At 45.5% G+C, this 13,105-nt stretch overlaps 1 protein-coding gene across 1 annotated transcript in view; it reads right to left on the bottom strand.

Annotated features, from left to right (window-relative positions):
• vps8 (VPS8 subunit of CORVET complex) overlaps window positions 1–13,105 on the bottom strand; it is a 787,508-nt gene that overhangs the window by 573,357 nt on the left and 201,046 nt on the right. The window contains 1 exon segment of the mRNA XM_038788252.1: window positions 10,322–10,364. Within this exon segment, the coding sequence (XP_038644180.1) occupies window positions 10,322–10,364 (43 nt within the window).

Below are 13,105 nucleotides of genomic sequence, written 5' to 3'. Positions count from 1 at the left end.
CCCAATTGGCATGGAAAGATGTCAGGCAGTCAATCACAGAGCACGAGGCTGTGAAGGCAGGAGGACAATTGGTGAAATGTCCGGGAATACATTTACCCAGAGTTCTGACCCAAGAAGAGCATTACAACATAACTTTAATGTTTGTTTGCTTCTAATGGGGAGCCTTATCTGTTGGGTTTCTTTAAGCAGGGGATTAAGCAGGGAAAGCTGAGGCTATGAAAACAAGCTTGTTTGGTGACTTGCATGAAATGCCATTTTTGCTCTGAGTGCTGGGAGGTAAGGTAAGAGTGGGAGTTTATGGAAGTGGGGGAGCTGAGATTTAAAGAGAGCGGGAGCTGAGAGTCAGAGGAGAGATTTTAAAAGAGTGGGAGCTGAAAGGGACACCTCTGGGCAGAGGGCGGAGTATGAAAAACAATCGGCATGGTGGCATTGTGGTTTGCACTACTGCCTCACAGCGCCAGGGACCTGGGTTCAATTTCAACCTTGGGTGGCTGTCTGTGTGGAGTTTGCACTTTCTCTCAGTGTCTGCATGAGTTTCCTCCGGATGCTCCGGTTTCCTCCCACTGTCCAAAGATGTGCTAGGTTAGTTAGATTGACCACGATAAAATTGCCCCTTAGTGCATAGGGAAGTCCGGGTTAAGTGGGGTTATGGGGAGTGGGCAGGGGACCTGCATAGCTGGGGTGCTCTTTCAGAGGCTCAGTGCAGACCCGATGGGCAGAATGGCCTCCTTCTGTACTGTAAGGATTCTATAATGCAGGAGTGTAAGGTAAAGTTACCATAGTCTTAGGTGACAGTAGGCTGCTTTCCCCTTTGAGGGCAGAGCTGATTAGTGGTGATTTAACCTGAGGGTCACCACACTTCAGATGAGGAGCAAGGTTGAGAAGTTGGAGCCTTCATGAATAACCTCTTGACATCATGGGTAAACGGTAAATTCATTAGCTGATAAGTAACTGCTAATTTGCATTACTTATTCTAAATTGCTTTCAGATTAAAGGTACAAAGAGACATATTCTACAGATTAAAAGAACTAAAAACCAAATGGAAGTTGAAAATAAAATAAAAACGAATTAATTAAAATAGAGATGCAGGGCCAGGCGATCTGTTGGACCTGCATGATGTGGGAGCTGGTGGACCCCATTATGGTTCCCATGGTGAACACATCTGTAACAAGTTTTGGAACTTCAGCTCAGGGTCGATGAGCTGGAGTCTGAGTTTCGGATGCTGCGACAAATCAGGGAAGGGGAGAGTTACCTGGACGCTGTATTTCAGGAGGCAGTCACACCCCTTAGACTAACTACCTTGAATTCGGCCAGTTGTCAGAGACAGGATGATGTGACTATGAGTGAGACATGGAGAAGGATTCAGGAGGTAGGGTTGCAGGTAGGGTAGCCTCAGCCCTTGTCCTTATCCAACAGGTTTGAGATTCTTGCTCCCTGTGTGGATGAGAGGGGGAATGTGGGGAGGATGAGCAAACTGACCACAGGACTGTGGGACACAGAGCCATAATGCAGTCATTATCGGGGATAGTATAGTTAAGGGCATATACACTGTTCTCAGTGACCAGAATCAAGAATCCCAAGGGTTGCCTGCTTGGTGGTTGGGTTCAGGATATCTCGCCTGGTAATCTCCGGATTACCACCTGAGGCAGAAGCTAATTGGCACAAGGTCAATAAGATAGAAGAGGTAATTGCACGTTTCAAATGTTCGTATGGGAGAAATGGTTTGAATTCATGAGTCATTGGCACCAGTACTGGGGAAGGAGCGAGCTTTTCTGATTGGACGGTCTTCGCCTGAATCATGATGGGACCAGAGTCCTGGCAAATCAAAGTTAAAGGAAAAGGTAATGATGAGGACTCTAAGATAGTTGAAGGGGAGGAGGGGGTCAGGAGAAGTTAGTAAAGTTTCCAGAACAAGTATTGGAACAGACAGTATGGAAAGCGGTAGGAATCTAACTTCAGGCACAGCAGAAAGGAGGACAACTATGAGAAGGTGGGCGGTTAGCACAGGACTGACAGTGTCGCACTTAAATGTGTGTAGTATACAAAACAACGTAAATGAGCTTGTAACGTACATTGAAATTGGTGGGTACGACGTTGTTGGCATCACAGAGACGTAGCTGCAATGGGATCAGTATCCTATCAAAAGGACAAGCAGATGGGCAGAGGGGGTGGATTGCCTTGTTCGTAAGAAATGTAATCACACCGATAGCAAGAAGCGATATAGGGTGGGAAGGTGTAGAATCTGTATGAGTAGAGTTGAGGAATCGCAAAAGAAAAAAAGGCCCATGGGCAGTATCGCGGCGCAGTTGTTAGCACTGCTGCCTCAATGTGCTAAGGTCCCAGGTTCAATCCCGGCTCTGGGTCATTGTCCGTGTGGGGTTTACATATTCGCCCAGTGTTTGCATGAGTCACATGAGGAAGGAGCAGTGCTCCGAAAGCTAGTGATTCGAAACAAACCTGTTGGACTTTAACCTGGTGTTGGAAGACTTTTTACTGTGATCAACCTAGTCCAATGCCGGCATCTCCACATCATCAGATGTAGCGGTATTACAATTTAATAAGGGTAACTACAAAGACATGAGTGAGGAGTTGGCGAAAGTTGATTGGAAAGGGGAGCCTCGCAGGGAAGACAGTTGAACAGCAATGGCAGGAGTTTTTGGGAGTTATTCGGGAGGCACAACAGAAATTCATCCAAAGGAGAAGAAAACATGCTAAGGGGAAAAAAGGCAAATATTGCTGACAAGGAAAGTCAGGGACAGCATAAAAGCAAAAGAAAAAGCATACAATGTGCGAGGATTAGTGGGGAGCCTTTAAAAGCAGGCAGAAGACAACAAAAAAAGCAATTGGGGGGGGGGGGGGGGGGGGGGGGGGGGGGGCGGGGAAGAGAAGATGAAATACCAGTGTAAGCCAGCTGGCAATATAAAATAAGTTTTCAAGAGGTTTTTTTCACTATATAAAAGGTAAGAGAGAGGCAAGAATGGACATTAGACCACTGGAAAACGAGGCTCGAGAAGTGGTACTGGGCAACAAAGAAATGGAAGAGGAACTGAATAGGTATTTTGCATTAGTCTTCACCGTGGAGGGCACCAGTGGCATACCAGAACTTGAAGAGAGTCAGGGGGCAGAGGTGAGTAAAAGTGGTCATCAGCAAGAAGAAGGTGCTTGGAAAGGTCTTAAGGTGAATAAGTCACCTGGACCGATGGACTGTATCCCAGGGTTCTGAAGGAGATAACTGAGAAGATTGTGGAGACATTGACGGTGATCTTTCAGGAATCACTGGAGTCAAAAAAGGTCCCAGAAGACTGTAAAATGGCTCATGTAACATCCCTGTTTAATGTCCTATGTGTTTCATGTATGGAAAGATCTGTCTGGACTGTACGCAGAACAATACTTTTCACTGTACCTCAGTACACGTGACAATAAATCAAATTCAATTCAAATTCAAAAGGGTGGGAGGCAGAAGACAGGGAAATGATAGGCCAGTTAGCTTGACTTCGATCATTGATAAGATTTTAGAATCCATTATTTAGGATGAGATTGTGGAGTACTTGGAAGAGCATGGTAAAATAGGGCTGAGTCAGTACGGCTTCACCAAGGGGAGGTCATGCCTGACAAATCTGTTAGAATTTGTTGAGGAACATAGAACATAGAACAGTACAGCACAGAACAGGCCCTTCGGCCCTCAATGTTGTGCCGAGCCATGATCACCCTACTCAAACCCACGTATCCACACTATACCCGTAACCCAACAACCCCCCCTTAACCTTACTTCTATTAGGACACTACGGGCAATTTAGCATGGCCAATCCACCTAACCCGCACATCTTTGGACTGTGGGAGGAAACCGGAGCACCCGGAGGAAACCCACGCACACAGGGGGAGGACGTGCAGACTCCACACAGACAGTGACCCAGCCGGGAATCGAACCTGGGACCCTGGAGCTGTGAAGCATTTATGCTAACCACCATGCTACCCTGCTGCCCCTAAGTAACAAGGATGTTAGACAAAGGAGAGCCAGTGCACGTGATCTATTTGGGTTTCCAGGAAGTCTTTCACAAAGTTTCACACAGGAGGCTGCTAAATAGGCTAAGAGCCCATGGTTCAGGGGCAAGGTACTGCCATGGATACAGGATTGGCTGACTGACAGAAGCCAGACGGTGGGGATAAAAGGGTCTTTTTCAGGATGGTGACTAGCAGGGGTCAATTTTGGGGACCACAACTATTCATGACATACATGAACAATCTGGAAGAAGGAACTGAGGGCATTGTTGCTAAGATTGCCGATGATACAAAAATATGTAGAGAGACATGCAGTGTTGAGGAAGCAGGGAGGCTGCAGAAGGACTTGGACAGTTCAGGAGAGTGGGGAAAGAAGTGGCAGATGGAATACAATGTGGAAAGGTGTGAGGTTATGCACTTTGATAGGAAGAATAGAGGCAAAGCATATTTTCTAAATGGAGAAAGGCTTCAGAAATCTGAAGTACGGAGGGACTATGGAGTCCTGGTTCAGGATTCTCTTCAGGTTATTATGCAGATTCAGTTCGCAGTTAGGAAGGAAAATGCAGTGTTAGTGTTCATTTCCAGAGGGCTATAATACAAGATCAGGGATGTACTGCTAAAGCTGTATAAGGCTCTGGTCAGATCCCATCTGGAATATTGTGAGCAGTTTTGGCCCCGTATCTAGGGAAGGATGTGCTGGTCCTGGAGAGGGTTCAGAGGAAGTTCACAGGAATGACCCAGGAATTAAGCGTTTGTCGTATGAGGAGCGTTTGAGAACTCTGGGTCTGTACTTGATGGAGTTTGGAAGGATATGGGGGGGTTCTCATTGAAATTTACAGATTACTGTGAGGCCTAGACAGAGTGGACATGAAGAAGATTTTTCCACCATTAGGAGAAACTAGAACCCGAGGCACAGCCTCAGACTGAAGGGACTATTCTTTAAAACTGAGATGAGAAGTACTTTCTTCAGACAGAGGGGAACTCATTTCCGCAGAAGGCTGTGAAGACTGGAACCAATGTCCTAGGGGGTGCTTTTGCTAACACTGTTGGGGAGGTTTTAAACTAATGTGGCAGGGGGATGGGAAACAGATAAGAAAGTTAGAGGTCAGTAAAGAGGCAGCACCTAAAGCCAGTAAGGTACTAGATAATAAACTAATTGTGACTAAGGGGAAGAGTAGACAGGGAAGAGATGAAGAACGCAAAGGGACAGGGGATCTGAGGTGCATTTGTTTTAATGCGAGAAGTGTAGCGGGTAAGGCAGATGAACTTAGGGCTTGGATTAGTACCTGGGAATATGGGTATTAATGAGACTTGGTTGAGGGAAGGGCAAGATTGGTAACCAAATATACCAGGGTATAGATGCTTCAGGAGGGATAGAGAGGGAGGTAAAAGGGGTGGAGGAGTTGCCTTACTGGTCAGAGATGATATCACAGCTGTGATTAAGGAGGGCACTATGGAGGATTCGAGCACTGAAGCAATATGGGTAGAGCTAAGAAATAGGAAGGCTGCAGTAACATTGTTGGGACTTTACTACAGGCCTCCCAAAAGTGAGCGTGAAGTAGAAGTACAAATAGGTAGACAGATTATAGAAAAATGTAGGAGCAATAGGGTGGTCGTGATGGGAGATTTTAACTTCCCCAACATTGAATGGGACTCATGTAGGGTTGGAGGCGTAGATGGAGCAGAATTTCTAAGGAGCATCCAGGAGAGCTTTTTAGAGCAGTATGTAAATAGACCAACTCGGGAAGGGGCCATACCGGACCTGGTATTGGGGAATGATCCCGGCCAGATGGTTGAAGTTTCAGTCGGCGATTACTTTGGGAATACCGATCACAATTTCGTAAGTTTTAGAATACTCATGGACAAAGACGAGAGTGGTCCTAAAGGAAGAGTGCTAAATTGGAGAAAGGCCAAGTGTAACAAGATTCGGCAGGAGCGAGGCAATGTGGATTGGGAGCAGTTGTTTAAGGGTAAATCCACATTTGAAATGTGGGAGTCTTTTAAGGAAAGGTTGATTAGAGTGAAGGACAGACATGTCCCTGTGAAAATGAGGGTTAGAAATGGCAAGATTAGGGAACCATGGATGATGGCTGGAATTGTGAGACTAGCTAAGATGAAAAAGGAAGCATACATAAGATCTAGGCGACTTAAAACTGATGAAGCTTTTGAGGAATATCGGGAAAGTAGGACAAATCTCAAACGCGCAATAAAGAGGGCTAAAAGGGGTCATGAAATATCTTTGGCTAACAGGGTTAAGGAAAATCCGAAAGCCTTTTATTCGTATATAAGGAGCAAGAGGGTAACTAGAGAAAGCATTGGCCCACTCAAAGGCAAAAGAGGGAATTTATGCGTAGAGTCAGAGGAAATGGGTGAGATTCTTAATGAGTACTCGGTATTCACCAGGGAGAGGGACATGACGGATGTTGAGGTTAGGAATGGATTTTTAAATACTCTAGGTCAAGTCGGCATAAGAAAGGGGGGAAGTTTTTGGTATTCTAAAAGGCATTAAGGTGGACAACTCCCCAGGTCCGGATGGGATCTATCCCAGGTAACTGAGGGAAGCAAGGGACGAAATAGCTGGGGCCTTAACAGATATCTTTGCAGCATCCTTGAGCACAGGTGAGGTCCCGGAGGACTGGAGAATTGCTAATGTTGTCCCTTTGTTTAAAAAGGTAGCAAGGATATCCAGGGAATTATAGACCTGTGAGTTTGACGTCAGTGGTCGGCAAACTGTTGGAGAAGATACTGAGGGATAGGATCTATTCACATTTGGAAAAAAATAGACTTATCAGTGATAGGCAGCATGGTTTTGTGTAGGGAAGGTCATGTCTTACAAACCTAATAGAATTATTTGAGGAAGTGACAAAGTTAATTGATGAGGGAAGGGCTGTAGATGTCATATATATGGACTTTAGTAAGGCGTGTTTCCCATGGCAGGTTGATGGAAAAAGTGAAGTCGTATGGTGTTCAGGGTGTACTAGCTAGATGGATAAAGAACTGGCTTGGCAACAGGAGACAGAGAGTAGTGGTGGAAGGGAGTGCCTCAAATGAAGAAGGGTGACTAGTGGTGTTCCACAGGGATCCGTGCTCGGACCACTGTTCTTTGTGATATACATAAATGATCTGGACGATGGTAAAGGTGGTCTGATTAGCAAGTTTGCAGATTATACTAAGATTGGTGGAGTTGCAGATAGCGAGGGGGACTATCAGAGAACACAGCAAAATATAGATGGATTGGAGAGTTGGGCAGAGAAATGGCAGATGGAGTTCAATCCAGGAAAATGCGAGGTGATGCATTTTGGAAGATCCAATTCAAGAGCAGACTGTACGGTCAATGGAAGATTCCTGGGGAAAATTGATGTACAGAGAGATCTGGGAGTTCAGGTCCATTGTACCCTGAAGGTGGCATTGCAGATCGATAGAGTGGTCAAGAAGGCATACAGCATGCTTGCCTTCATCGGATGGGGTATTGAGTACAAGAGTCGGCAGGTCATGTTACAGTTGTATAGGACTTTGGTTAGGCCGCAATTGCGTGCAGTTCCGGTCGCCACATTACCAGAAGGATGTGGATGCTTTAGAGAGGGTGCAGAGGAGGTTCACCAGGATGTTGCCTGGTATGGAGGGTGCTAGCTATGAAGAAAGGTTGAGTAGATTAGGATTGTTTTCCTTGGAAAGACAGAGGTCAAGGGGGGACCTGATGGAGGTCCACAAAATTATGAGGTATGGACAGGGTGGACAGCAACAAGCTTTTTCCAAAGTGGGGGTGTCAATTACAAGAGGTCACGATTTCAAGGTGAGAAGGGGAAAGTTTAAGGGAGATGTGCGTGGAAAGTATTTTACGCAGAGAGTGATGGGTGCCTGGAACGCTTTGCCAGCGGAGGTGGTAGAGGCGGGTACGATAGCATCATTTTAGATGCATCTAGACAGATATATGAACGGGCGGGGAACAGAGGGAAGTAGAACCTTGGAAAATAGGCGACAGGTTTAGATAAAGGATCTGGATCGGCGCTGGCTGGGAGGGCCGAAGGGCCAGTTCCTATGCTGTAATTTTCTTTGTTCTGTACAGAGAGAGATACACAGGTCAAGTCACTCGATGTCTTTAAGACAGTGATAGATAGTTTCTTGATTAATAAGGGGATCGGGGTTCTGGGGAGAAAGCAGGAGAATCAGGATGAGAAACATATCAGCCAGATCCAATGGGCCGAATGGCCTAATTCTGTTCCTAAAATTTATGGTCTTCTGGGACTGCAGCTAAGGGAGTTGGAGCTCCATTTGAAGTATAACGTATTAAGTGAATAATTGTTCACAACTTAAAGAGCACGGTGCCTTACTGAGAGTTCAGAATAACTGCATTTATCTCCCCCCATTTCTTCCTTCAACCTCAATTTGCTTGAGAGGGTTCAAAATGGTTCTTTGCACCAACTGCTTTTGCAATAATTTCACTGCACCAGCTGAAGAGGAGGTGATACTCAGAATTGCTCATTTAAATAAATATATCTGAATATGTTCATTCTTATTCAATTTTTAATATATTACTCAGCTATAATTAAGATATAATTTTTTTTAACAAACAAATTCATTGAGGTATTTTAGGCATATAGAAAAAGTGACAATGTACAGTACAAAAAAAAAGTCAAGACACAAATTACAAATTAAACATAATGCAAACCAAGGCTCTGTTCACGCACGGAGCTGCCTCAATATCCCCCTACTCTACTCTACCCTAGCCCCGCCCCCCACCCCACCCACTGACGCTTACTCCTCTGAAAAGAAGTCAATAAATGGCTGCCACCTTCGGGCAAACCCTAGTAGCAAACCTCTCAAGGCGAACTTGACTTTCTCTAGGCCAAGAAAGCCCGCCTTGTCCGATAGCCATACCTCAGCCCTCAGGGGCTTTGAGTCCCTCCATGCTAACAGTATTAGTCGCCGGGCTGCCAGGGAAGCAAAGGCCAGAACGGCAGCCTCTCTCTCTTCCTGGACTCCCGGGTCCTCCGAAACCCCAAAGATTGCCACCTCCGGGCTCATTACCACCCCAGTTTTCAATACCCGGCACATGACATCTGCAAATCCCTGCCAATACCCCCTGAGTTTAGGGCACGATCAGAACATGTGTACATGGTTAGCCGGTCCTCTGGCGCATCTAGCACACTTGTCCTCCAGCCCGAAGAATCTTCTCATCTGGGCCACCGTCATGTGGGCCCAGTGCACGACCTTAAACTGGATCAGGCTGAGCCTGGCGCATGTTACGGTCGTGTTTACTCTACTCAGGGCTTCTGCCCAAATACCGTCCTCCAGCTCCCCCCCGAGCTAGTCCTCCCACTTAAGCTTCAGGTCCTCGGTCTGCGTATCCTCAGCTCTCATTAGCTCCTTGTAGACATCTGAAACTCTACCCTCTCCCATCTCTCCAATAGAAACTACCCTGACCTGCCTCCCCTTCAGCGGGACACATGGGAAGGACGGCACCAGTCTGCGTACAAAATCCCTCACCTGCAAGTATCTAAAGTCGTTCCCTCTCGCCAGCCCAAACTTCTCCCCTAGCTCCCTCATGCTCAGAAAGCTCCCTTCGAAGAACAGATCCTCCATCCTCACAATCCCCGCCCTCCTCCACAGTCGACACCCCCCGTCCATGTTCCCCGGGGCAAATCGGTGGTTGCCGCAGATTGGGGTCCACACCGATGCTCTTACCTCCCCTACATGCCTCCTCCACTGGCCCCAGATCCGAAGAGACGCCACCACTATCGGGCAGGTGGAGTACCGTGCCGGCGGAAGCGGCAGAGGTACTGTGACCAGGGCTGCTAAGCTAGTGCCCCTGCACGAAGCAGCCTTCAACTAAGATATAATTTTAACAATTGCGTCCTCAGAGGCAGCCATTACACCAAGGTTGTGGAAGCCAAAGATTAAACAAAACACCTTCATGAATTAAAGAACACAGCTTCAGAGATTATTGTACAACGAGATTTGAATTCATTACTACAGATGGAATGTAAGTTACTTTCATTGCCTCGAGATGTCTAATGGTTTTAGATCATTGCCGGGGGGGGGAACAAAATGAATAAATAAAGCGCCCGTCACAAATTATTTCCTAGACCGAGATCTCTGACCATACTCTCCAGTCCATTGATACTAAATCCAACCATTCTGACAGCATAACTGTGACCAGGGACAGGAAGAAACGGGAAACTTTGCTTTTCAATATCAGGACAAGAAGATATACACATTATTGATGATCAGTTACCTTTCAAAAAAGGTACTCGGATTTGAAATGGAACAATCTTATTCTGCATTATCCCTTGGATGGTCTAATCTGTAAATCAGAACTTACCTGATATATACGAGTAATTTATTTCCCATGACCACTTGCTCATCTGTAAACAACAAAACATGATTTAATCCCTTAATGCGTACAAGACAGACCCATTTTGTTTTTAACTTTAGTGTACCCAATTCATTTCTTCCAATTAAGGGGCAATTTAGCGTGGCCAATCCACCTAGCCTGCACATCTTGGGTTTTGGGGGCGAAACCCACACAAACACAGGGAGAATGAGCAAACTCCACACCGACATTGCAACTGGAAAGACCTATATACTGGCAGATGTAAAATCCTGGGTCACAGGTGCTGGTAAATAATATGTTGGCACCACTTACTGGGCTTAATGTATACAAAATGACCACTTGGTGGAAACAAGAGTTAGTCCTGGAGAAGAGGAAAAAGTTGAGTATAGAGAGAAATACACTTATTTATGATCTAGAAATAAGCAAATTTATCAAATTAATTTTGTGATGAAGAAGGACACAACTGGCTCACAAAACATAGTTCACTTCATCAGTTAAGAGTTAGAACAGTGACAGTGATTAAATGCAGGTTTGCTCCATTAAATGCAAAGTCTGAATGATGACAAAGTATTCTCAGTACAAATCTACCAGGACTGCTCAGGAGTACCTCCAGGCATGGAATGTGGAGCCTGGGAGATGGCCCCTGACTAACAGGCTGCAGGAATGTTGCAGCAGTAAAATGTACAAGAAATAAATAAGTAGTCATCATCCAGATTTGGCACATTTATTACAATCGCACATGAACCCAAGGTTCATTGCTCGTTTAGATTGGGACCTGAATATTGAAGATGATGCAACATTTAGAAAGAACAGGTGGATGGTATTAGCATATTAGAAAAGGATGACCCAAGTTCAGGAAACCAGGATGTAGAAGCAGTTTGGGTTGAGATGAGAAACGATAAAGGAAAGAAATCACTTGGGGAGCGGTGTACAGATGCCCTAATTGTCATTACAAGGGAGGACCGAATATAAAGAAGAGATAACGGGAGTTTGTCAGAAAGGTACGGAAATAATGATGGGTATGTTAACCTACAGATAGATTGGAAAAATTATACAAGTAAACATAGAGTAGATGAGGATTCCTATGAAATAAAAATTGCTTATTGTCACAAGTAGACTTCAAATGAAGTTACTGTGAAAAGCCCCTAGTCGCCACATTCCGGTGCCTGTTCGGGGAAGCTGGTCCAGGAATTGAACCGTGCTGCTGGCCTGCCTTGGTCTGCTTACAAAGTCAGCAACTTTAGCCATGTGCTAAACCAGTCCCTAGAATGCTTTTAGAATAGTTTCTTAGAACACCACATTCTGGAGCCAACCAGAGAGCAGGCAATATCAGACCTGGTATTGTCCAACGAAATAGGATTAATGAATAACCTCACAGTGAAGGAATCTCTAGGTAACAGCGATCATAATATGATGGAATTTTACATTCAATTTGAGGGAGAGAAGAGTGCATCTAAGACTAGTACTTTAAACTTATATATGGACAAATATCAGGAAATGGAGCTCGCTAAAGTGAACTGGTAAATAATACATTTAAGGGACAAATCAATAGAGGGTCAGTGGCAGACGATTGAAGGGATATTTCAGATTACTCAGACTATACACATTCCAATGAGAAAGTAAGGGAAGGGTCCATGAATCTGTGGTTAACTGAAAAAGTTAAAGACAGAATTAAACTTAAAGAAAAAGCATATATTTGCAAGACGAGTGGCAGGTTAGAAGATTGGGAAGAATATAAAGATCAAAGAATGACAAAAGGATTGACAAGGAGGAAAAAAAACAAGAGAATGAGGGAAAAAACAAGAGTAATATAAAGACAGACAGAGTTTGTAAGACCAGAAGACATAAGAACAGAAGTGGGCCATTCGGTCTGCCATTCAATGAGATCATGACTTAGCCGATATGATAATCCTCAATTTTATGTTCCTGCTCTTTCGATTTTTTCTTGTCTTTTCCTCATCCAAAAGGGGAAGTATTTCAGTGGCAGTGGAAGGTTTTACTCCTCTGGTGTGGTTGGATCCACGAAATAGGAGTGGGGCTAAAAGAAAAGAGCTGCTGGAACAGGAGCGTCTTGGAAGTGCACCACAGGATAAGATGGCAAAAGGCAAGGGAGCTTCCCTGTCAGTGGTCAACGAAGCAGCTAACAGAATTCTGAAATGGAAAGTTCTGTCAGCAAACAAAGGAGACCCTGGAAGACATGGCCAAGGTGCTGCAGCCGATTTATTCGGGGATCGAGAGAATAGAACAGAGGCTGGAGTCCCAGGGCCGAGAAATCTAAAAAGTAGAGGCAGTGGGGGAGCTCGAGGAGCAGTTGGCCTCGTTGGTGGCCGTGGTTGGGGTGATGTGGGAGATCCAGAAGAGGCTGAAGGAGAAGATGGAGGATTTGGAGAATCGCTCCAGAAGACAAAATCTGAAGATCATAGAATTTACAGTGCAGAAGGAGGCCACTTGGCCCATCGAGTCGGCACTGGCCCTTGGAAAGAGCACCCTACACCTAAGCTCACACCTTCACCCTGTCCCCATAACCCAGTAACCCCCCCCCCCCCCCAACCTTTTTCTGGACACTAAGGGCAATTTAGCATGGCCAGTCCACCGAACCTGCACATCTCTGGACATGTGGGAGGAAACCAAAGCACCCAGAGGAAACCCGCGTGGGCACGGGGAGAACGTGTGACTCCGCACAGACAGTGACCCATGCTGTGAATATCGTGGGGATACCCGAAGGCGCAGAGGCTGGCACGTATGTGGCTAAAATATTGGAATAGCTGATGA

Source organism: Scyliorhinus canicula, chromosome 2 (assembly GCF_902713615.1).
Source record: "Scyliorhinus canicula chromosome 2, sScyCan1.1, whole genome shotgun sequence".
NCBI lineage: Eukaryota > Metazoa > Chordata > Chondrichthyes > Carcharhiniformes > Scyliorhinidae > Scyliorhinus > Scyliorhinus canicula.
Note: the sequence above shows the minus strand (reverse complement) of the source record. Positions and strands in the feature narration are given on the sequence as shown.